Source organism: Curcuma longa, chromosome 21, assembly GCF_044706935.1.
Source record: "Curcuma longa cultivar G26 ecotype Majalengka, Jawa Barat chromosome 21, ITB_CL_G26_1.1, whole genome shotgun sequence".
Classification (NCBI taxonomy): Eukaryota; Viridiplantae; Streptophyta; class Magnoliopsida; order Zingiberales; family Zingiberaceae; genus Curcuma; species Curcuma longa.
Genome location: NC_133881.1, coordinates 2,441,761 through 2,465,483, shown reverse-complemented (window position 1 = coordinate 2,465,483; position 23,723 = coordinate 2,441,761). Strand labels below are relative to the sequence as shown.

At 35.9% G+C, this 23,723-nt stretch overlaps 3 protein-coding genes across 4 annotated transcripts; 2 read left to right on the top strand and 1 right to left on the bottom strand.

The window, feature by feature from the left end:
* Positions 1–1,282: 1,282 nt before the first annotated feature.
* LOC141814484 (cytokinin dehydrogenase 3-like) lies at positions 1,283–3,160 on the bottom strand. Its single transcript, XM_074702442.1, has 4 exons — positions 2,450–3,160; positions 2,119–2,379; positions 1,784–2,046; positions 1,283–1,709 (listed from the first exon to the last, which is right to left on the bottom strand). The coding sequence occupies exons 1-4, from the start codon at positions 3,158–3,160 to the stop codon at positions 1,283–1,285; spliced, it is 1,662 nt and encodes a 553-aa protein (XP_074558543.1).
* Positions 3,161–4,367: 1,207 nt separating this feature from the next.
* On the top strand, positions 4,368–15,007 carry LOC141814840 (protein EXECUTER 1, chloroplastic-like). Of its 2 annotated transcripts, none has more exons than XM_074702787.1 (12): positions 4,368–4,877; positions 5,836–5,952; positions 6,018–6,083; positions 8,345–8,451; positions 9,974–10,052; positions 10,525–11,241; positions 11,978–12,101; positions 12,203–12,372; positions 13,781–13,855; positions 13,922–14,014; positions 14,115–14,242; positions 14,699–15,007. In XM_074702787.1, the coding sequence occupies exons 1-11, from the start codon at positions 4,389–4,391 to the stop codon at positions 14,205–14,207; spliced, it is 2,130 nt and encodes a 709-aa protein (XP_074558888.1). In that variant the 5' UTR covers positions 4,368–4,388; the 3' UTR covers positions 14,208–14,242; positions 14,699–15,007. The 2 variants fall into 2 exon arrangements, with proteins under 2 accessions (XP_074558888.1, XP_074558889.1); XM_074702788.1 differs by lacking the exon at positions 14,699–15,007 and adding an exon at positions 14,406–14,474.
* Positions 15,008–18,682: 3,675 nt separating this feature from the next.
* Positions 18,683–22,933, top strand: LOC141814483 (endoribonuclease Dicer homolog 3b-like). Its single transcript, XM_074702441.1, is given in 15 exon segments — positions 18,683–18,789; positions 19,143–19,324; positions 19,567–19,853; positions 19,942–20,456; positions 20,535–20,629; positions 20,703–20,911; positions 20,987–21,196; positions 21,273–21,686; positions 21,772–22,002; positions 22,157–22,334; positions 22,390–22,449; positions 22,547–22,636; positions 22,639–22,666; positions 22,733–22,752; positions 22,755–22,933. Coding segments are annotated over 15 exon segments (2,805 nt in total).
* The last annotated feature ends 790 nt before the right edge of the window (positions 22,934–23,723 follow it).

The window sequence follows — 23,723 nt, the reverse complement described above, 5'->3', positions numbered from 1 at the left end:
ATGAGGTTATCAAACCTGGTCCCCTAGATGTTCCATGTCTACGCCTAATGTCAGTAGTAGTCAAATTCGATTTCTCTGAACCCTCCAGATGATCCTCCCTCGAATCGACATGAAGATGCTTTTCAGATGAGTATATAAACCCTCAAACAGATATGGATAACTCTCTCTGGAACTCTTAGATTTTTTTTTCTCTTTAGAAATCTCATTCTTTTTAACGAATTCTAATTTGAATATTAGAATAGTCTGTTGGAATTTCTCATCGTCAATCTAACCTCCTTGTTCAATTTATTTTTAGATCCTTTTACTGATGAAAGTAGAGTTTTGCACATGTCGAATACTTATACTATTGATTGATGACTTAACCGTTTATTATATCCGGGATAATATTTAAAAAAATAAAGACACTTTGGAATTTTTCTTTTACCTAATCAATGTCTCCTTCCTAGTAGGGTCCACTTTTTTTTTTTTTTTGGGTGCATTTCATATAATTATTTTATATTCTTTGTCGTGATCTTGTTGAGACAAGCGTTGCATCACCATATTTGTTTTTTTCATGTCATTTTTTTATGTCGAGAATGCCTGCCTAACACCTAGGTAGTTAGGTAGCATTGTACAACTGATCAAAATTGGAAAGTAGACGATTGAATAATATTCCAGTTGCTATCATCTGCCTCAGTCATGACGTAGACAAAATACCACAACAGATCACAAATCTATCTCTTGTCGTTTTATGTTGTGAATTATCAGTAGTAACTTCGGCTTAAAAATCTGTCTCTGTCTCTATCAATATCTACAGTTTAGTCACTATGTAACAGCAACTTATCATTAAAATCGGAGTTACTTCTAAAGTGCATACAATTACTCAATGAGACTGCATGTTTCAGTTATGCAGTGAACCAACACTTCTCAGCTCATGAAGTTTCAGAGAGATCAACCTGTTTCTGCAATTGTATCTCTTCAGAGAGAGAGACTTCACCTTCCATTAAAGTTGATAAGTACACAAGATGCCATGAAACAGAGGCAACAGTGTCTCTCCAGGTCGAAGCAAAGTGACGTGATTCAAAGTAAGGGAACATAGGTATATGTAGCATGTCCACATGCAGTGTGCCCTCTGCGTAGGGCATGGCCTTGGCCATGGGAAATCAACTCGAGAGACTGTGCAACAGTGCTGTTGCGTTGGATGTGACTGGGAGCTTGGATTCGTGATCTAATTCTCTGTACATGGCAAGGCAAACTTGTGTTTCTCGTCCTTTCATCTCTTAAAAAACCTCACCAGTCCATTTCATGTCAAGAACCTGTGATTCTTGTTGATGATACAACGCCTGATAAAAACTGGTTCCTGATCTTGTTCTCTTTTTTTGCCTTCTGTGCTTGCTGCTTGCTGCGAGGAAGAGCTGGACCTTCTAGAGAATATTCCCTGCCCGGGCGCCAAGATACCGAGCGGATCGAACAGAGCCTTGCGCGCCGCGAACCGGTCCCAGTGGCGGCCGAAGTGGCCGGACCAGCCCGCCGGCGAGGAGTGGTGCGGGATGTACTGTTTGGCTCCGGCGCAGGAGGCTGCTCCAGCGATGCGGCGGTTGGTTTGAAGGAGGCTTTGCAGGCAGTCGGCTGAGCAGCTGGCCTGGTTGGCCGACCGGAGCGTGCCGACGATGTACACCACCTGGCCGTCAGCGGCGTCCGGCAGCACCATTGATGTGTTCTTGTCCCACCTGAACGAATATCTTAATCAAATTTAATTCACTTTTAATCGATCAGTTGATAAAGCAACAATTTTAACTCTTACTTGTCTCTTAGAATCGGGTAGATGAGGACAGGGCCCTCGAATTCCTCTGCAGAAATGTTCTCCAAGAGCAAGTCTACGAACTCACTGATTCCAGACTTGGGCACAAACATGTTGAGCCAAGGGTGGGGCACTTCCCACAGCCCAGCGCTCCTCAGGCTCATCTCCTCCATCCTAACCCTGTTGAGGAAATCATAGTAGGAGACCTCCACAGTGTACACTTGAGATGGCAAGTTCCTCATCTGCCTCGAAATCTCCTCCACCACCTGCAACGAGATCACTGCTTCATCACTTAGCCTGAGCAAGAGAAACAGACTAAACAGTAGACTAATATTGACCTGATCTGCGTTGATGTCCTCGGAACTGTGGTCATGGACAGCGTACTCAATGCAGTAGTAGACCTTCGAACGGCCTTCACTGTGGAACTCCGGTGTGAAGTGTAGGTGAGCAGGGAAGGCGGTTGTGAAGCTGTTGAGGGATTGCTTGTTGAGAACTAGGAAGCCCTCGACGTAATCCACCAAATTAGGCATCGAGATCAACAGTTCTTGGTCCTGGGTGAAGGTCTGGACATCATCGTAGAAGGCTCTCACCCACTTGACCTATTACCAAAGTTAAGAATCAATCATGCAAAAACTGAAAAGCCAAAACCAGTGAGATTCTTGGACTCACCTTCTCTGGAGCTTCTTGAAGAAGGATTCTTGCTCTTGTTATGATGCCGAACTGGCCTAAACCACCCAGAACTGAATAGAAAAGCTCTGAACTTTTGGTGGGGGAGCAAGTTACTACCTCCCCTTTACCTGTCACCACATCTAGTTGTAGGACATTGCTGATCTGAGGGCCATACTTGAAAGTTTGGCCACTGATGCCACCGATGGAGAGAGTGCCGCCAATACTGAGATAGAGGTAGTCAGTCCATGACCTTGGAGCCAGCCCATGCTTCAAGCTCTCCTCCAGAAGCTCGATCCACAGTGCTCCACCACTGACATCAACAAAAGAGACACCAACTTCCCCTTCTCCCTTGCTGTGGATTTCTATATTGGAAGGCATAGCGTCCATCTCAATGACTATGCCATCAAGTGCCTGGGCTTGGCCATAGATGGAGTGCCCAGCTCCTCTTGCGGCAACTGTGACCTCACTGAAGGATGAACTAGAGAGGAAGCTGAGGAGAAGGGAGATGTCTTCTGGGGACTTGGGTCTGAGAATTGCTGAGGGAGAGCTGAAGTGAATCCTTCCGAAGTCCATGGATGCCGTGTTTGTGTTCTGGTGGAAGTTTAAGTGGCCCAAGTCCATGGGACTCTGGAAGAACTTGCATGGAGAACAAAAGAGAGCAAGAAGCAGAACAAGGATGTTGGCTCTGGCACAAAACTGAGAAATCTCCATTCAAGCAGCTTATTTTCTTACAAATAGGTTGACTCTGGGGCCAAGGTAGGAAGCAGCAGCAAGGCCTCATTTTATAGGTTCTAACATCAAAGAGCGGACGATCAGGAACAGAGAGAGAGAGAGAGAGAGGACAGGAACAGAATTCTTTCTGACAATGGAAAGGGCAAAAGCTTTGATCTCACCTCAATCTACTGAAGGGTTTGCATCTATGGAAGGTCAGGATCATAATTCAAGCCCTGCAAGGTTCCTCAATGTCAGTGCTGCTCGCTAGGTGATGTGTTCTTCCCCAATGACCATTGTTTTGGTGGCTTTTGCAGGAGTGCGTGTCGTGTGTGCTGAGCAGGATGAGTTAGTCACCTTTAGTGGTCAGTTTGCATTTCAGCTATGTTTCAAGCCTGATGAAAGGCCGGTTAATCTGAGGAATCATCATCATTGAATAAGCAGAATTTTTGTCGAAAGGAATTTTTGATTGATTTCAGTCATTGTCAGAAGAAGATTTAGTATCCTAGAGCACTTCCATAATGGGTCCTCTCCAAGCATGGTTCCAGGATAAAGCCATGCATGCATGGATAACACTGCAAGCTCCAAACAAACTCTGCAGAATTAAGCTTTTCTTCTTCTGTACGATCAGAAATCCACCATTATTGGCCACCCATGCCACTTTAACAAGCTTCAGCGGATCCACAGTACTCAGGATTTGCTTTCCAGAGCCTGATTCAATCAACGAGCACACGGATTGGAGATTCCTTGGCATACCACATCCTGTTAAGTATCGACTTGCAGTAAAGCTACTTTTTCCATGTGCTGTTCCTGCTCTAAGAATGATTTGTCGGACTACGATTCGATATTTAGATAAGCATCAGTACTTTTCCTCTCGTGAGTTGCCACTGCACCCTCACTGGCTACTAAATTAGTCATCATATCTATTGAATGAGGAAAGCAAAAAAGTAGCAATCTATCTGAAGATATTCGCAAGATTTGGTCGACCATTCTAGTCATTAAATGAACAAGAAAAGTCAAACATTTGTCTGCGGTGTCAATGATCACTTTGGACCATAAAATGGCCCATTTCGTAATCCATAAATGGGCCGGGCTCATTTCCCCTCTAGTGGGCCCAATTTCTCACCAGACGAGTTCGTTTCATCGTCCCTCGGGACGCCTTCCATGTCCACCGTCTAATCCACCACTCTCTTCCCTCTCTCTCTCATCGGAAGGCAGAAGAACGAGGATGGCTTCGATCGCTTCTGTGCGTCTCCCACCGGCGTCGTCTGCCGGCCACATCGGCTCCGATTCCACCAGATTCCCAAGAAAAATACCAGTGTACTTCCCGCAGCCGCCGTTCCTTCCACTCCCCAGGCTCAAGTACGTCGGCCCTTCTAGGGCTCCGCCGAACCCCTTCCTCTGCCGCTGCCACGACGGCCCTTCGTCTGGCGGGCAGGAGGAAGGTTCCTCCTCGAAAGATGGATCTTCCCCTATCAGCTGGGACTCGCTCATCCACGAGGTCGTCCGTGGCGCTGCTAAAAGGTGGGACGAGTGGGTGGCCGCGTGTCGCAATTCTTGGTCTAAGAATGGGTTGCCGGTCGTTGCCTCGGAGGCGGGAAAGGAGGTGATGGAAGTGGAGGAGAATGAGGAAGATGGAGGGGAGTGGGATTGGGAGAGGTGGAAGCGGCATTTTGCTGAAATCGAAGAGCACGAGAAGCTTGTTTCCGTCTTAAAGGTAAAATATTCCATTTTTAATTGTGCTTTCAGATTGATGGTGGAGTCTAGTCGAGTCTGAGTATTATTTATTTAAAAGAAGATCTATTTCACTTATGTTAAATTGCAAATTGGAAAGGGAAAAATCAAAAGGCTACCCATTGTCAATTATCTTGTGCATTCTCTTGGTCAATCACATTAAGAGGATCAACCATTTGAGTGTGGGAATTGGAAATTGTGGGTTTAGGAAGTGAAAAAAAAAATCCAAACAGGCTTTGGGAAGAGTTTTGAAATGATATTAGCCCCTACTGATAAAGTTGTATAGTCGTCACACTATGGTACGTGTCAGTGCCAGTTCAAATCTCATCAGGCAGGCAAAGGTACTATGAAAATGGTACATAAAGTATAGGACATCTACTATCTGGTAGAATCAGTCCCCATCGAAGTTTTCTTGCCATGGTCACACTGGTTTTTATGCCTACAGGGAGTAGCAAAGAACCACAGGCTGTTGAATCCGCAGATAGACCACAACTTTCATGCTTGGCTCAACTAAACAAAGAATGACTAGAGAAAGAGAGTCAGAAGGAAAAGCTGAGCAGGGCAAGCAACATGGGCTAAATGAACAAAAATGAAGTGCATTTGCAACATAATGTCTTTAAAGAACAAATTCCTAGTTGACTGAAAACCATAATTATCGCCATAATTCTCTAGTTGCCTAATAAATCATAATTAAACCTAGGTAGATAACAACATTTCTAGCATGTAATGTCTTTAAATGCCTGATTATTTTTAAAATTTTAAAGCTGTAACTTAACTGAAAACAACACTGCTAAATTTGAAGTTGAAACTTAACCTAGTACACTAAACTTGAGTTTCTTTCGTTATCGCCATGTTTATTATATTTTAGTGAACATTTTTTTCAGACAACCATAGCTTTAGTTTTGCTGATAGTTTCATGGCATTGGATGACCTTATTTCAGTCACAATTGAATGAGGCTATTTTGAGAGAGGATTATGGAGATGCTGCAAAGCTGAAGTTGGCTATGGCTGGTGCTGCAAAAAAGGATGTTGTTGGAACAGCATTAACAATTATGAATGTAAGAAACTTGTCTTATGTGCTTATTGTGTTTGATTTATTTTCTAAGTATTCTTGTTACCACAGAGAGCTATAGAGGAAGAGAGATACAGCGATGCGGCTTTCATTTGCGATCATGCTGGAGCAGAACTGGTCAGTGGTCAGTTAGTTGTAAAATAACTTATTCAATTGTTACATCATCATCTTCATCAAGCTGTGTTTGTCCTAACTATTTGGGATTGACTATGTGAAGTTAATCTCCTACATTGATCTCTACTCATTGTGCTCTATGAAAGACTATCACTAGCAGTCAATTCTTACATACTGATTCAAATATTAATCGATCTACAGATATTATCTGACATGGGATGCTTTGTGGAAGCTGTTATTCCTTTACAGTGTATTTAATATGATAATAGGAATAGCAAATTTCTTGAAAGTTTTTTTTTTCTGTTACATTTGTTATTATTGACATTAAGAAGTTGTCAACTTAATGTAGCATTCAGATCTGGCTGAGCTCGGAGAGGCTTAACTCACCAGGATTGTTGTTAAATTGTGCCTTGTTGTATTTAAGGCCTACCTTATAGTTTATATATCAGTTTCCTTTTGAATTTGGGAGCATATTTTGTTGCAAGTGAGTGTTGAAAACTTTAAAGTGTGGTCCCACAGAATAAATACAGAATTGTTCAGTCCTAGGTTAATATAAATATTTTCTATGATCATTGTACTTCTTTCTACAGGATGAAATGTCGTCTTTAGTTAAAGTAAAAAGTAAAAAAATTAACTGGTTGTTGTGATCCAAATAACTTAGATGGTTGCTTGATGTAGACACTTACATGTACAGAAATTTGTCGGAGCTTTAGCAATTTAAAGTATAATTAAATGCTCAACTCCTGGTGACTTTTTGAAAATGAAACATTTAGCAGACACTTGAATTAGCATTTTGATGTATGAATAAATTCTTCATATTTGAGAATTTTAGGGTTGTTATACGTTTACCTCGTTTCAGCATTTTCTAAGGTTAAATCATTTGTGTTAGAATTGACTTCTCCAGCATGTGTTTCTAGTATAAATAAATTCGCCTTGTAAGAACAACTAAGTACTAGAAATTACTACAAAATCACAACAGGAGAAGAAATCTCCAAGCACTTACAGTTTCTTTCTTATTTGGATTGATAATACTAAAATCCTATGTGCAGGATATAACTTGTATATGAATTACATCAGAATATTAGAAAACTAAAACTTGATTCCCTAATCAATGCATAGTAAATGTATTGAAGATGGTAAATTGAATAATTATTTTTCTCTCGCCTCTTTCTGTGCGTATTGTCATTATGGCCCATCATCAGTGATTTTTGACTCTTGCTATTCCTCCAAGTTGTTGCGGGATGCTATCATTTTGCTGTCGTTTTAGTATCTCCTCTCAACTGTTTCATGTATCTCTTTTCTTTTTTAAAGATTTCCAAGTCTGATCTTTTCAGTTCCCACCTTTCTCTGACTAAATTATTATGCTTAGGAACTTTCATGCCATTACTCCAACCTCGTTAGTTAACCTTGCTGGTAATAGGCACATTAGTCTTACTTTTACTTAACTAGGCTGCACACAGCTTTATACTGGCTTGACTTGACTTTCATTGCCTGTGTCTGGCATAAACTTGAGTCTCCTAGTAACAAACATGTGTTTGTAAGCCTATTTTCTCTCCAATTCATAGGAATATTGTTCAATTTAGCATGTGTATCAATCGAATTTGCTAAGAAATTTTTAGATGATTTGACAAAAAAATCATTTAATGGAGCATTTTCCTATAATAAATAAACCTAAGGACTCAAATGTATGGATATGTAAATGACAGGATTTCAGTCTTAGCCAGGAGAGGAAAACAGAAACTCAATTTATAGAAAGTAAACATACTTGATCTCAGGAAAGTCATATTTCAATGAAAGCTGCATATATGGCTCAGAGGGAGATCTTTCTTATTTTCAAGACGCACCCTACAAAAAGGGGTCAAAAAGCCAAAAACCACTAATTCATTTTTTAGCCCTTTAAAGAAATTATTTCTGTAGCCTCTTTCATTCCCTTTTCACATTGAGGTACTGTAAAAGAAAAAACTTTTTGGTTAACCAAAATCTGAAACAGAGTAGAAAATCATTGACTTATTACCATCTTGAAATATGTTATAAACAACTAAAATACTATATTTAAACTTTGTTATACCACTTATGCCGCAGATTATTTCTCATACTGAATAATTTAATTCAGATATAAGAAATGCTTGATGTTTGCCTCTATTTTGGAAGCTGCTGGAATTGTTTCTATTTTACTCAATAGATTTTCTCGGTCAAGTGAAGAGTAACATGATAATTCTCCCCCTTCATTGAAGATTGATGTCTGATGTTCAAAGACATGCCAGGTTGGTTGGTGGGCTGGCATTTCAGAAGATGGCACTGATCCATATGGTCGGCTTATATGTATAACGGCTGAGTATGGAAGATATGTCGCAAGAAGCTACAGTCCCAGGTGTATTATCTATATTCAGGTTTTTGCAAAACCTAATAATGCATCTACTATTTTGTAAATAGTTTTATTTATATATATATTGAGTCTGACAATAGATGTTTTTTTCCATATGTTTGTTTGGTTAATTCACATTGGAATTGGCTATCTGAATTTGAAATGCACTTTATAATTCATATGCATCAGAACTCGTAAGTAGGTTTGTTGTGATTATTCAGCCTGGCCCTGGCTGCTTGTATATGTAGTCTTATTAAAAAAACCTAGTGCATGGTTGTCCACCATAGTATATAGGAATTTACATGGCTATTCAAAATTTTAATTGCCCACATGAATCATAATTCATAACTTTTTAAATTACTAGATTCAACAATTCTATACTAAGGAACAGACTGCACTTCAGAAAGATAAATGATTTAGTTCCCATCATTATTAAATAAAGTATCATCAAAATGATAGGGATTTTTTGGCTACAGAAGACACAACAGATTCAAAGAATGATAACTTAGTGATCTTAAACAAAATGGAGTACATTTGGACCAAGCTTGATGTGGGATTTAGTTGAGCGTTGGGAACTATGTAGTCGCTCAAATATGGAAGAGCTCCAAATTCACTTGTTCCAAGATTAAGGAAATACTACTTTCATTAGTTGCATTTCTTAAAATACTACTTGAAATACAACAATGTATAGGATTGTGATTGCTTTAAGGAATTCAATGATATGATAATGTGTTTCTACGATACTTCTTCCTGTTATTGTTTGTGTAAATTAATTTTTTTGAAGCTTTTGCATAGACGCTAGACATTTTGCATCCACTGTTTGAAGAAATTTCATAATATTTCTCCATCTTTAAGTTGACGAGTTGGACTTCAGATCTAATTGCTCTCCCTATTTGAAAGTATCAGTAGTTAGTTTCTTAGGGATTGATCTGCTGCAGGATGTGTGGAAAAAAAACATGACATAATATAAAATCATAGATGTGATTTTACATAGTTAGCAGTGGTCAGCCTTAGTTTTCTACCATTTGGAGAGAATAAGGGGCCAAATTGTAACTGATTGGGCTTCATCCAGGCATCACTGTAACAATGTTATCTGAATTTTTTTAATAAAATTGCTACGACTAGTATATCACTTTTATACCATTTCTCATGTAGTCACTTGAGTTTGAGTTTCACGAAGAACTGGTTGCAGTCACTAGTAAATAGTAATATGAGCCACCTGCAAGGAACTTTTCAAAGCTGAGTGTAAATTATTGTGAAAGTGCAGTTGTTTCCAAGTCTCAATGAGTGTTGAGATTGTTCTTGAGTAGTATGCTTGTTTTTTTGGACCAAGCTTTCCTGTTAATTTTGAACACACACACACACATCTGTATTTGTATTTATATAAGGTTATTGTCATATATACTATTTGATGTATGTATATATACTAAATTTGTTGTGTAAAGGACCACTTTTTTTTTCTTTTTAGATAACTTGTTTTTGTTGTAATATTGCTCAAGGGCTCTTGCATTACTTAATATATTTGCAGACAGCTAGCCAGTGGCAGGGCAGGTTTTCCTCTCTTTGAGATTTTCTTCACCAAAACAGATGGAGATTATAGACAACAGGTACATTAAAAGTAGCTTAAATTTGTAGTTGATCAGTTACTAATTACTGATGTCTAGCCAGTGTGACAAAATTGTAGCCAAAGCAATTTATTCTAAACTATCAAAATGATAATGAGTGAAGATTGAAAAAAGACATGTGTCCCAAGCTATTTATTCTAGACAAACAAAATGATAATGAGCAAAAGAAAGATTGAGAAAAAAACATGTATCCCTCATTTTAGATGAAGATACACTGCGAATTCATTATCTTCCCCACTTCCTCCTACTCCTCATCCAAGTTAATATTGAATATCATTATATTGGGATTCAGTAGCACCTTGAATCTTTTTTTGGAGCTCAAGTGATATACATTTTTATGGATACATTGTAAGATTGCCAAACTCTAGATGCTACATTTTTTCATTCAATCACACATTTTGTTTAACTACTTTAAGAGATTAGTTGGGTAAAGAGTGATGCATGCTTTTCTCAGGTGGTATATTTGCAAAAACTTGAAAGCTCTGAAGACTTAACAAATAACTCCGAGAAAAAACCAGGTTTGAACAGCTTAAACTCTTATGATGGTCCGAAAGGGGAAAAGTCAGAAAACAGCTTACAAGCACAAGATTTAAAGACAGTTGAAGGAAAGGATGGTGATTTAAATATGATGGATGGTATTTCTATTATCCAGAATGTTTTACGAGATTTAATTCCTGGTTCCAAGGTTAGGGTCATAAAACTGGTGTCACCTGGGAAAGTGGACAAAGATATAATCAGCAAAGTTGTTGAACAGATAATGGAGGAAGAGGATGATGGTGGCGAGGAAGACAGTAGCAATGAAGAGTTAGAAAGTATAGAATCAGATGACCTTAATGCTGAAAATGACATTGAAGAGGTAGAAATGGGTGCTGGAGATTTGACAAGTTCACAAGAAGAGAAAAGTGAATTGTCATTAAAAGTCATTATTGGTGATTTAACACCAAAATCATCTGCTGATGTGCCCCCCACCAATCTGGTCCGTGTTCCAGCAAAGCTAGAGAAAAGAGGTAACTCATTATTTTCAATAACTTTGGGGCAAGATGCCGTCAAGAATAGAAATGAGAGGAAAAAACATGCTTCAAAGAGAAAAATTTTTGCTGCAAAGAATGCTGATCTTCTGTCATTTGAGCTTGCTAAAATGATTCCTGATAAAGATAGGATACATTTGAAGGTAAGCAGCATATACCTTCCAACCTCTACTTGTTTGTTTGTTACTTCATTACATTTTCTTTAAGGAATGATTGTAGAGGAAGGTCACTGAACCCCAAAATTGTAAGAATCTTCTGCCTTCCTGAGTCCTGTTTCTGATACTTGATCCTTAGACCTGATACTGTTATAAGGAATGAAATTTTTAGGTAAGATAATGTGTTTTTGGTACAATACAGGAATCACACCACAAAAAAACTCAACAAGTCACCAAAGAGGAAAATATTATAGATGAAGAATAAACTCAAAATAATAGTCATATAAAAATGTCTAATTTGTCTCCAGAAGTTATAGCAATTTCTAAATTTCTCTTAAAGTTATAATAAACTTTTAACAACTCTTGAAAATTTTAAAACCTAAAATTTTTTTATCTCTAAAGTGTTAAAAAGAAATTTCTAAATTGATCTTCAATTTTCAAACTGTCTCAGTTGTAGTTGTTTCTACCTGTTTTACACTAGTTAGATGTCTTACCTGTCTATTTCAGGATGGTATTATAAACCAAAAATAACCACCATTATTTTGTCTGTTCATATAAAGTTCCTCACGGCACCATTCCCTCTCTCCCTGTTTTTTATTAGTAACATGAATTGTAAAAAAAACACTATTCTTTTGTTTACAATCAGGACCTCTTTTATTTGTTGCAACTATCAATTTTTCACTTATAGTTATTGTGGCGCCTTATATCCCAGCACATGATGCAGGTATTAAAAGATCTTCAGGAGCTAATCAACTACAGTGTTAACAACAGACAGAACTATCATTCTTTATATGAAACTACACTATTCCGCCAAATTAAGATACCTTCAACTTCAGATCCACTTAGTGGTATTACTTAATCTGCTGGCATTTATCTCTTATTCTTGCTCTGAGTTAATATTCAGTTTTTGTCATTTCCTGTCATTTATGTTGGTTGAAAATTGTGGTAGGACTATACATTGGTTCACATGGAATGTACAGCTCCAATGTCCTCCATCTTAAGCGCAAATTTGGACAGTGGCAGGAGGATAGTACATCTCAGAAATATTCAGATCTAGAATTTTATGAATATGTTGAAGCTACTAAACTGACTGGTGATCCTTCTGTGCCAGCTGGGCAGGTATTCCTTATCATGTTTCTGAAGTTGACAGTGACAATCCTATAACTTCTTTGAGGCTTTGCAGAAGACTTCCTGATAAGCTTAGATACAGTGTGATTAAAGGTGTTATATGTTCCAAGAAGTGCCCTATTTTGTTCATTGTGCCAGGAATGATATATAGTTGCTGTCATGAAAAATAACTGAGCTCACAGATAGCATTAGAACATGTTTGATGAGGAGAGAACATCCATGATGCCAGCTGCCAAGTAGAATATACTAGAAGATTATGTGAATTTAAAGTCGACAATTAGATGTATTTTCAAAATAGTTGCACATGCATTGTCTTTCTTAGATGTACTGGCAACACTGTTTCCTAGGATAACACTGTCGAGTTGCAAAGTTCATTCACATTCAATCAATATCTTACTGAACATTTAGAAAATCTACTGTGATATGGCTGTATTGCATGCCAAATGATTTAGATTTAGTGTTGAGCATTTGAGCACAATCTTGTGCGTCCTCTGTTACTCCCCACTACAACAAGAGCTTTATTAAGTATCATATGTATAATCAGTAATCAATAAACCAAGGAGACAATGGAAACTTGGAATACATGTGGTTTTTTTTATTGGTTCAATCAGAAAACCATGCGGTGGGAGGCTGATTGATTTACCTTCCTGTTCGGAGGTCAAAACACTGCTTAAATATCCATCATAATGCCATCTACTGTCATATGGCTGTATTGCATGCCAAATGATTTAGATTTTAGTGTTGAGCATTTGAGCACAATCTTGTGCGTCCTCTGTTACTCCCCTCTACAACAAGAGCTTTAGTAGTATCATATATATAATCAGTAATCAATAAACCAAGGAGACAATGGAAAATTGGAATCCATGTGGATTTTTTATTGGGTCAATCAGAAAACCACGCGGTGGGAGGCTGATTGATTTACCTTCATGTTCGGAAGTCAAAACACTGCTTAAATATCCATCATAATGCCATCATACTGTCATATGGCTGTATTGCATGCCAACTGATTTAGATTTTAGTGTTGAGCATTTGAGCACAATCTTGTGCGTCCTCTGTTACTCCCCACTACAACAAGAGCTTTATTACGTATCATATATATAATCAGTAATCAATAAACCAAGGAGACAGTGAAAATTGGAATACATGTGGATTATTTTATTGGTTCGATCAGAAAACCACGCGGTGAGAGGCTGATTGATTTACCTTCCTGTTCAGAGGGCAAAACAGTGCTTAAATAAATATCCATCATAATGCCATGACTCCCACTTGTATTTCTCTTACACAATTTTCCATGTTTTTTAAAGTGGATAATATTAAAAGCAGTTATGGATTGTACTCGTTACTCTCCTGGTTAAAATACAATTTCTAATTTTCCATACTATATCCATGCTATCAACAGGTTGCATTTCGTGCAAAGCTTGGCAAGCAAAATCAGCTTCCTCATCAGGGAATAATCCCTGAAGAATTTGGAGTGGTAATTATCAGATGCATTTCCAATATTTCCTGGTGTGAAAATTCTTATAAAGTTATTCTGTATCAGATTGCAAGATATAAAGGACAGGGGAGGCTAGCTAATCCAGGTTTCCGAAATCCTCGGTGGGTTGATGGCGAGCTTGTGATTTTTGATGGGAAGGTATTGATTTGTCCATCATGATGCTGAGTTTATGTTCAAGAAAAGACTTTGAGTATGGTAAATAACCATGATCTTTCTGAGATATATAATGTTTCTGCAGTTCATTAGAGGAGGCCCAGTTATTGGTTTTGTTTACTGGGCGCCAGAGTCTCACTTCTTCTTATTCTTCAATCGATTAAGGCTACCAGCTTAGGATGGTATTGCATGTTGCTCAATGTGGATAGAAAGGTAACTTCTATCCTGCTCTATCTTGATAAATTACAAAATTCTGATTCCAGATTTTTCTGATTAATTGGAACTACCAGACTTTCTAAAAGCACTGAATGCACCTAAATCTACCTAAGCATACAATTTTTTTTATGTTGCTCTTACTCGTCTTACCTTTGATTAGTAACCTAGTGAACCATGGTGCCACTGAAATAATCAAGATTTTGATCAGATGCTGGCTTCACTGATTGTCTGATTCTTTGGTTTAAGGAGGCGAGGCTGCTAAGACTTTTATTGTTTCGGGGGTCTGTTTTATTCTTCACCCAATGGGCAAATTCTTACACCTTATTTATCAGTTTTTTTCCCTGAAAAGAACTAATTTTGTTTTTACTGATTCAGGTTTTCATCAGATGCATGAGAATGTGTAGCTTGTGATTTTGACTGAAGACTGATGAGTAATTACTGATGATCATGCAGATAATCGCATCACAGAAGTTCCCTATCTCTCCAGGAAATTGTCTCCTTAACTAGCAATCACCCGAAGCTACGACAATCAAGCTGCCGGCACTGACAAGGGAAATGCAGCATGGTTTCTTCTTCAATTTTGCCGCTCACAATTTGCTGTCGTATTTTGTTTTTTTTTTTAAATTCCCATCGTGCTACCAAATGGTAAAACTTGTTAATGATACTTAAATACCTTTTTCCCCTTTCTTTTTCTTTTTCTTTTTGTAAAAACTTGTCTAAAGCTTGGTGGCTGTTTGCTGCTTGGATACAATTTTAATGCTTATATATATGTGTGTGTATATATATATATATATATAAAAGTCATAGCAATCATAGTTTTATTTGAACAATTTGTAATAAAATGGTATCACAAATATGATTTATTTTGTTTTGTGCATGCATGCACTACACTAATGTAAAGACTGAGGACATTTAGGAGTGCATACTGGACAATTTTCAACACACAAGTTGACTGTGGCCCAACACTGGCTTGAGAGTTTGCAGCAAAAGCAAGTAGAACCGCCGGGGCATGCCGACTTGACACAAGGAACTTGTATCTTCGCATCCATTTGCTTATATTCCATAGTTGTGATATCACGAGCTATATATATATGCAAAACAAGTCATTAATAAAGCTTAAGATCAGTGCCACTACAGATATGCACTTGTAAATTATCTAAACATGCATCAAATATATACTTACCTTGGTTTAAAGTGAAAAGACTGGCGAGAACCAAAAGCATCATCGCTAAGCATTTGGAAGCCATCTCTTGCTTAGTTACTAGTGCTTTTTGCAAGCTTGTGGAATTTCTCTTGCTTAGTTACTAGTGCTTTTTGCAAGCTTGTGGAATTACAAGGCTATTTATAGCAATTTTAGTTCTAAATAAGGAAATACAAATATTAAAGACATTATTAAAGTTTCTCATAAGAAAATATAGTTTAAAGGTAGGTTCCAATCGTGTATAAGCTGTCAATTATTTTTTATTAATTTTAAAAACAATTTTTTATAAGGAAGAGAATTTATTTCGTATGCCTTATATATATATATATATATATATATATATATATAAGAAGAAATTATTCGTTTGCATATATATTATATATATAAGAAATATCATTTTTTATTGATATATAATAATATTTTATTTTATATACAATGTTTTATATTTTTTTATTAATTTTAAGCTTTTTTTATAAACAAGAGAATTTTCTCCAATTTATTTTTAAATTTGTTGATATATATATATATATATATATATATATATATATATATATATATATATATAAAATTCAAAGAAATTATTCATTTGCATATATATTATATATATAAGAAAAAGCTTAAATGCCGGCATCTCCATACATATAAAAAGTTTTATATGAAATATTATGCTTCAAAATAATAAAATTTTAAAATATTACCTTTAAGTTTCATCATATTTGATTGCTTAGGTAACTAATTAAAAAGCATTTAGCATGAGAGTATTTATTTATCTCACACACACACACATATATATATATATATAAATGCATAATTATCATTAATAAAATAAATTAAAATAATACATAATTGCTTTACAATATATATATATATCTAAATTGTCTTCCTATCTTGACTGCATATTTAAATTGTTTTTGTATTATTTAAAATATATTTAAAAATAGATATAACTTGACAAATCATTAATATAAAAGTAATATTTTATGTAATTCAATTCATAATTAGATTTAAAAGCATTCTATTTAAAAAAAAATCAATTAATTGTTTATATTTTTATGACCTAAAATTAATTAAATGTTTTCAAATTAATGTCATATGAAAACTAATAATATACACACAGTTGTTCAAATAATTATAACAATAACAATTAAGTCTTATCTCAATAGATGAGATCAACAATAACAACTAAGTCTTATCTCTATAATGAGGACAGCTATATAGATCCTTTCATGATTAGACTCTATCTTTATCATTTATATTTAAATAAAATTTATCTTATTTTATCTTTATCATTTATATATTTAAATAAAACTTATCTTTATCATTCAAATAATTAAATAAATAAATATTTTTTTATAAAAATAATATAATATATAATTTTAATTGTATAGAATATATTTTTAGATTTTTTTAATTTTATATATTTTTATTATTTTATTTTAAAAAATCAAATAGATAAGTCTCTCGTCCTCTCTCCTTGAAGCCATTAGTTATCTATTTCTAATCTAAAAAAAACAGATTATGCAGAAAAGGTAAAAATTTAATGATTAATTTAATTAAGGAATTACTTAAAAGGGTACTAGAGAAATGTTTTTTAGATTTTATTAATATCAAGGTCCTAAACTTTTAACACAGTATTTGAAAAATATTAATTTTCATACTCATTACAATTTTAAATTTTTTAAATATATAGTAATAAGTAATTTAAATGCATAAAATTTAAAATATGCATTTCTTGGCAATTATTAATGTCGAAACAGATCGATGAGGATTAAATAATTAACAAAGAAAGTATAGACAAGCCCGAAGTATTGAATTTTTTATAGTAAAAGCTAACACGTCAATGGTGATAGACAGTGAAAATCTCAAAAGCATAAAGCCTTAAATTATTTTTTAAAACGTATATAAATTTTATTTAAAATATTTAAAAATAGATTATTTTAAACTCATATTCAAATTTCAACATATATTAAAAATTTTAAATTATTAAAAATATTTGAAAAAATTATTATAACTAATATTAATAATATATTTTCTTTATAACTATTATATATAATTGACGATTATATAATAATTAAAAACTTATTTAAAATAAAAATATAAAATTTAATTTTAAAACAAATCACGAAGGCAACCGCATGTGTTACAACCCTGCGAAGGATGTTGTTGGATCCCGACACCCTCTACAACCTCACGATCGATCGGTGTCACCTCACGATGGCGGTGCCAATAGGAACTCATTGTGCTGAGCAAGAACTATAAATATCACTCAGTTTTGAACAACACAGATTGACCCTTCAAACTATGAATATATACATCATAGGGTTTATAAGAAAAAATTATAAATTATGAAGCTACATATTTGAATAATAAATGAAACATAAAAAAGTATGTATAAGAAAGCTCAAATAAATTGAAAGACATGCATGAACGAAAAAGTAATTCAAAACTCTTTAATTTTTAAAACAACTCTTTCCGTTTTAAATATTCTTATATATGAATATAAGAATAATAACATCATTTATTTATAACTCATTCCATTATTTTTAAATTTTATTTTAATTTTATTTTTAAAAATAATTATACAAACATATGTACTCCATTTATATATAAATAATACATAAACTCTGAACATCAACATATTAACATGTTCCATTCCAATTCATATCTATAAATATAATATGCTAATTTAAAATTTAAAATAATATCTAAGAACATAAAAACACAAATTTTGATCTTGCCATATATCTCAATTCTAATCGACATATATCTATTTCTACTAGCTATAGAATAATAAATTAACCTAAATAGAAATCAACGGGATGTTTCGTTGATACAAAAATACTCGAGACCTATACAATTAATGATCGTAGTTAATCCAAATTAATTTATTATTTTTCGATATCAATAATACTTATTTACCGACCGTTACCTTCAATTGGTATCATACAACCAACAACCGGAGTTTGGAAAATGATCGAGGAGCTAGCCGGCGGTGGCTTTCCCTCTTGGCTCTAGCGATCGATCGATCGGTTGCAGCACCACTGTCCTCTCAGCAATAACCGGATCGATGAGAGGAATTGCTGATGTTAGATGGAATAATACAAGGAAAACAGCTTGTTATTGTTGGCTGAAATTAACAGAAGCAGTTCCTACGTACGTCTTCCTGGAAGGAAGAACAGGATCCCTCTCGTTGGAAATAAGAATAAAAAAGGAAGGGAGGATTTCCCTCTTTGCCGATGGCCGAGAAGAAAAAGAAAGGAAGAAGGCAAGTTGCTGGTTCTGGGAGAAGAAATGCGGATGCTGGTAGTGTTGGTGTTGGGAGAGGAAGAAAAAGAAGGGATAGGTGTCAGGTGGCGAAGCCAGCGCTCGGAAGAGAACCGGCGCGTGGGAGCCTGCGTGGCGAGCGGCGGTGGAGAGAAAATCCACCCAAGGGAACGAAAAACAAAGTTTTCTAAATCAAATCAAATCAGTACTAACAATAAGTTGCCTTCTAAGCTAGGGGAGGTTTGAGGGGAAGTAACAATGACAAAAGTGTATGTGCGGGTGATTCATGATTTGTATGCAATTCTGAGGCAGTTTCCCTCTCCCTCCACCTCTCCTCCCTACCATTCCACGCACAAGTAAACCAGCTAGCCCATCGTTGTTAAACAGATTATTTTCATCTTTGTAATCCATGCTCTCTTTTTTTTTCTGTAGGTTCTTCATCCCGAAACCAATCTTGCCACCGAATGCTGCATTTCAAAAAATAGTAGGTCCTATGAGCTACAGTGCGAACTTAGCAACACAGCTTGTGGCTTTAGATGCTTGTAGGAAGCTGCACCAATTAGGAGCATCGACTGAACATCTTCTTCCTTTTCATGAACACTCTCAGGAGACTAATGAATCCACTACTGGAGCAGATAATAGTTCTTTTACTTGTAATCATTTTTTAAATTTTCATTTCGTTAACAGTTGGAGTTCATAATTGGACCTGGATGAATGATGTTAGGTGTTTCTCCATCTCCTCATAACGAAATGAAATAGTTAGTTATGAGTCTAAATAAAGGAGTACAATATATATACCTTATCCATTAGATTGCATCAATCATTAAGGTTACAGATTTTTTTGAATTGAGCCCACTCCATTCATTCGAAGGGACAACCAAAAGGAAGGAGCTTCATGGGATGGAAAGGGTACGTGCATTGCATGGAACTTGGGCTGAATCTGATGGTGCCACATTGAATAAGTATAGGATACATTTTGTTTGCAACCAAGAAAAAGACAGTTACTCAGATTTTGTCCTGTTACTCAATTCATCACTTGATGAAGACATAGCAAGTGCAGAAATAAAGCTCTTCTTGACCCCTAACAAAATTATCACCTCATCTATTTCTCCTTGTGGGAAGATCTACTTAAGTGCCGAACAGGTCCTATAATAAACCATTTTAGTGAACTTAGACATAATTATTTGTAGTCCAACTACTACAGTTTTGTTATATCATTAGTTCCTTTCAGGTTGAAAAATCCAAATTATTCCAAGAATTCTTCTTCAATGGGATGTTTGGTAAGCTATTTACTGAATCAAAGGCATCAGGATTTAAAAGAGAATTCTTACTTGGAGGGCATAGAATGCCTTGGAGCTCTTCGAAAATGTACCTACTTTTGCCACTTGAACCTTCATCAGGTGTAGGAGATCATACTGGTTGTAGTATAGAGTGGAAGGCTATTTACGAATCCATATCTGTAGTTGAATACTTGAAAAAGATATATTCAGTAGATGATGAATCTGGAAATGCAACCACAAGTTCTTCTCCAGTTGCATGTGAAACAATATGTGTGAATTCCCAGATCATAAAATTGGCCAACAAATCTCTTCATGTTAGGCACCTCAAAGATTCAGTGGTCTTTTCTATTCATGATGGAAAAATCTACTCTGTTCTGGATGTGATAAATGATGTTAAGTCAGATGATCCATTTGATCAGATACATGCAACACAATTTGTTTCATTCACTGACCATTACAGCCAAAAGTAACTATTCTACATCAACAAGATATTGCATCATTTTTTCTTTCAAAGTTGTATTTACCCAACTCTGTGATCACATAGGTATGGCATTGTGCTTCGCTATCCACAGCAACCATTGTTACTACTGAAACAAAGTCATAACCCAGACAACCTACTTTCAAGATCAAGATTTGAAGGTTTGTGAATTCACAAGTAATATCTATAGTATTCCATTCTGTAGTTATGTAACAACCTAAAATTTTACTACAGGTGATTCCAGTGGTAAAAAGACAGTGGAGAAAGAACAAGTACATGCCTACATGCCTCCAGAACTGCTGGTCCACATAAATGTATCAACTGATATATTTAAGTCATTTTATTTGCTACCATCAATTATGCATCGATTGGAGTCGTTAATGTTGGCCTGTCAGCTTCGAGATGAAATTGCTTTCGACCAAATTCGAATACCAATCTCACTGGTTTGTGTTTGCAGTGTATTTTTTTCCCCATCTTTTGCTCGGTCTGAAATATTCTATATTCTCTGTCTTGTTTAGATTTTGGAAGCAATAACCACGCCAAGATGTTGTGAGAGTTTCTCTTTGGAGCGTTTGGAGCTGCTAGGGGACTCAGTGCTCGAATATGCATTGAGTTGCCATCTGTTTCTGAAATATCCTACGAATCATAAAGGTTATCTATCTGACTGCAAATCACAAGCAGTTCGTAACTCAACACTTCATACGTTGGGAACAAGTCGTTCCTTACAGGTATATTGTCTTTCCTCAATCTGCAATGCAAAACGATCATCTTCTGATTCTTTTATGATGACAATATAATCTGCAGAGCTACATACTAGATAATGCATTCGATCCATTACGTTGGCTTGCTCCTGGACAGATCTCCATCGACCCTTTACCATGCGTTTGTGGGGTGGTACCTTGTGATAAAGGTCACAGGTGGATGTGCTCCAAGACAATTGCAGATTGTGTCGAAGCTCTAGTTGGAGCATACTATGCTGGTGGTGGTTTAACTGCAGCTCTTTCATTAATTAGGTGGCTGGGAATCGATATCGCAATCGACAAGGTGTCAGTTGCAAAAGCCAAGATTAGTGCCTCTCATTTGATCCATCATCCAAAAGTTAACAAAATAAAATCCCTGGAGTCAAAGCTAAGCTATGTCTTTTCTTTTAAGGGACTACTACTAGAAGCCATCACACATGCATCATGTAAACAGTTAGGACTTGGCTACTGTTACCAGGTTCTCGGCTAGAAATAGCTCTTCAATTTGGATTTATTTGTTATCAATGTTGCTTTCTAAATATATATTTGATTGTTCATTTCAGAGACTTGAATTTCTAGGTGACTCAGTGCTGGATTTGCTAATAACATGGCATCTTTTTCTGACCCATAAGGATGTTGGTCCTGGAGTATTAACTGTTCTCCGTTCAGCATCAGTTAGTAATGAAAATTTTGCACAAATTGCTACGAGAAATAATTTTGACAAACATCTTCAGCATCGTTCTGGGATCCCATCAGCGAAAATCAAACCTAATGGTCCTCCTAAGGCTCCAAAGGTTCCTAATGCTTATGGTCTCTTGTCATCTGTTGTTTCCAGTATGCGTATAACTTGTTCACTGAAGGCTTCAGAGTTCTATGGTTTACCTTGTTTGTGTTTTTGGTTATAATTTTATGAAGCTTGTGCTTATGCTTGTGTTTTTCTCTGGTCAGGTTCTAGGGGATATGGTTGAGAGTATAGCAGGGGCAATACTGATAGACACCGATCTCAATCTCGATGCTGTTTGGAAGATTTTTAAACCACTGCTTTTCACCAAAGGGAAGAAAGGGGCATCTATCTCTACTGCCAACTCCCTTCAGCTAACTGCAAATGTAAGAGTTTCTCCCAAAAGTTAAAATTTTCTCAAATGCTAACTGCAGTTGAATCATGTATCATTCTCCTTCAGAAGAAAATAGTTATCCGAAGACAAATTGCATACCCACGAAGGCAAAGCTTGACAGTCCTGGTGCATCATCCATTTCCCTCACATTTTCTTGCTCTTTATGATCTTTAGGCTGATTCTTCCCCAAGCACTTTCTGAAATGATGGCCTCTGTTCTACAGACCTTCCGATTACTGTTCCAATTCGGATGGAGAAAGGAGGTCCTCGCACTGGTCTTTTCAATCTCTGCAAGACACTTCAGTGCCCGATGCCCCATTTCAATTAAAAGACGAAAAATTCAGGTCATTTGGATGAGTCACACCCTTGTATATGCTCACGTCTAATTTGCAGTTGCCTTACTCTTGCAGGACTCCAATCATACTCAATGGGTGCGAACACCCAACTTTAACCTCTTTAGAGCAATTGTGTGTCTGCAAATTCCTAACTCCAAAGTAATCACAGTCCAAGGCGAGGAAAGAACAGACAAGAAAACAGCTAAAGATTCGGCAGCGCGGGAGGTGCTGCTTGAGCTTGAGAAGCAAGATTTCTGCATCCTCAAGGAGTTATGAATAATAACGCGCTTCAAACCGCAAGTCAAACTCCTAAATATAAATATTACATCTATTATATTATTAATTAATATCAGCTCTAGGGTAACTCCTTTTGAAGCGTGTAGTTGAAACTCTATGATATAATTAGTTTTTTATTTTATTAGTTAGCATAATTACTTAGGTGATTTAATTTAGCATGGATCTTAAATAAGAAATAAATAAGTTAGAAATCAACTATGTATAAAAGAGCACGCAGTAAAAAACCAATAAGAGTATAGATAAAATTAAAATTAATTTTATTTTTTATAATATTTATTTTCATAAATTAATATAGCAGACAAGTAAACAAAACTCGTGAGTTTCCAGATGAATGCTCATTAAATCCCACGTGCCTTTTAAGTTTAACCACCACTCAACCTATAATTCCTTAAACATGTAATACAAAAGTAAAAAAAAAAAATTCAATAGTTAAAAAAAAAATCAATGTCAAAGAGATGAAATAAAATTTTCTTCAAATCTATATCAATTGCACCCATTTTAACTTGCCCCTTAAGGAAATATAGAACACCGAATAGCGTCAAGAGAAATCTGAATTCGATTTGTTGGAAGGAATTAAAAAAGGATTACCCTTTGCTTTATGCACTCTAGCAACCGCAAGCACAATCTCATAATTGTCAAATAATCACCAAGATTTTGTGCTAGTTAAAATTTCACAAAGCACAAGCAAAAAAAAGAAAAAAATGCAACTTGACAGCAAAATATCCCAAGTGTATAACTTAAATCCTTGCCTAGAAAATTGTGAGAAAAA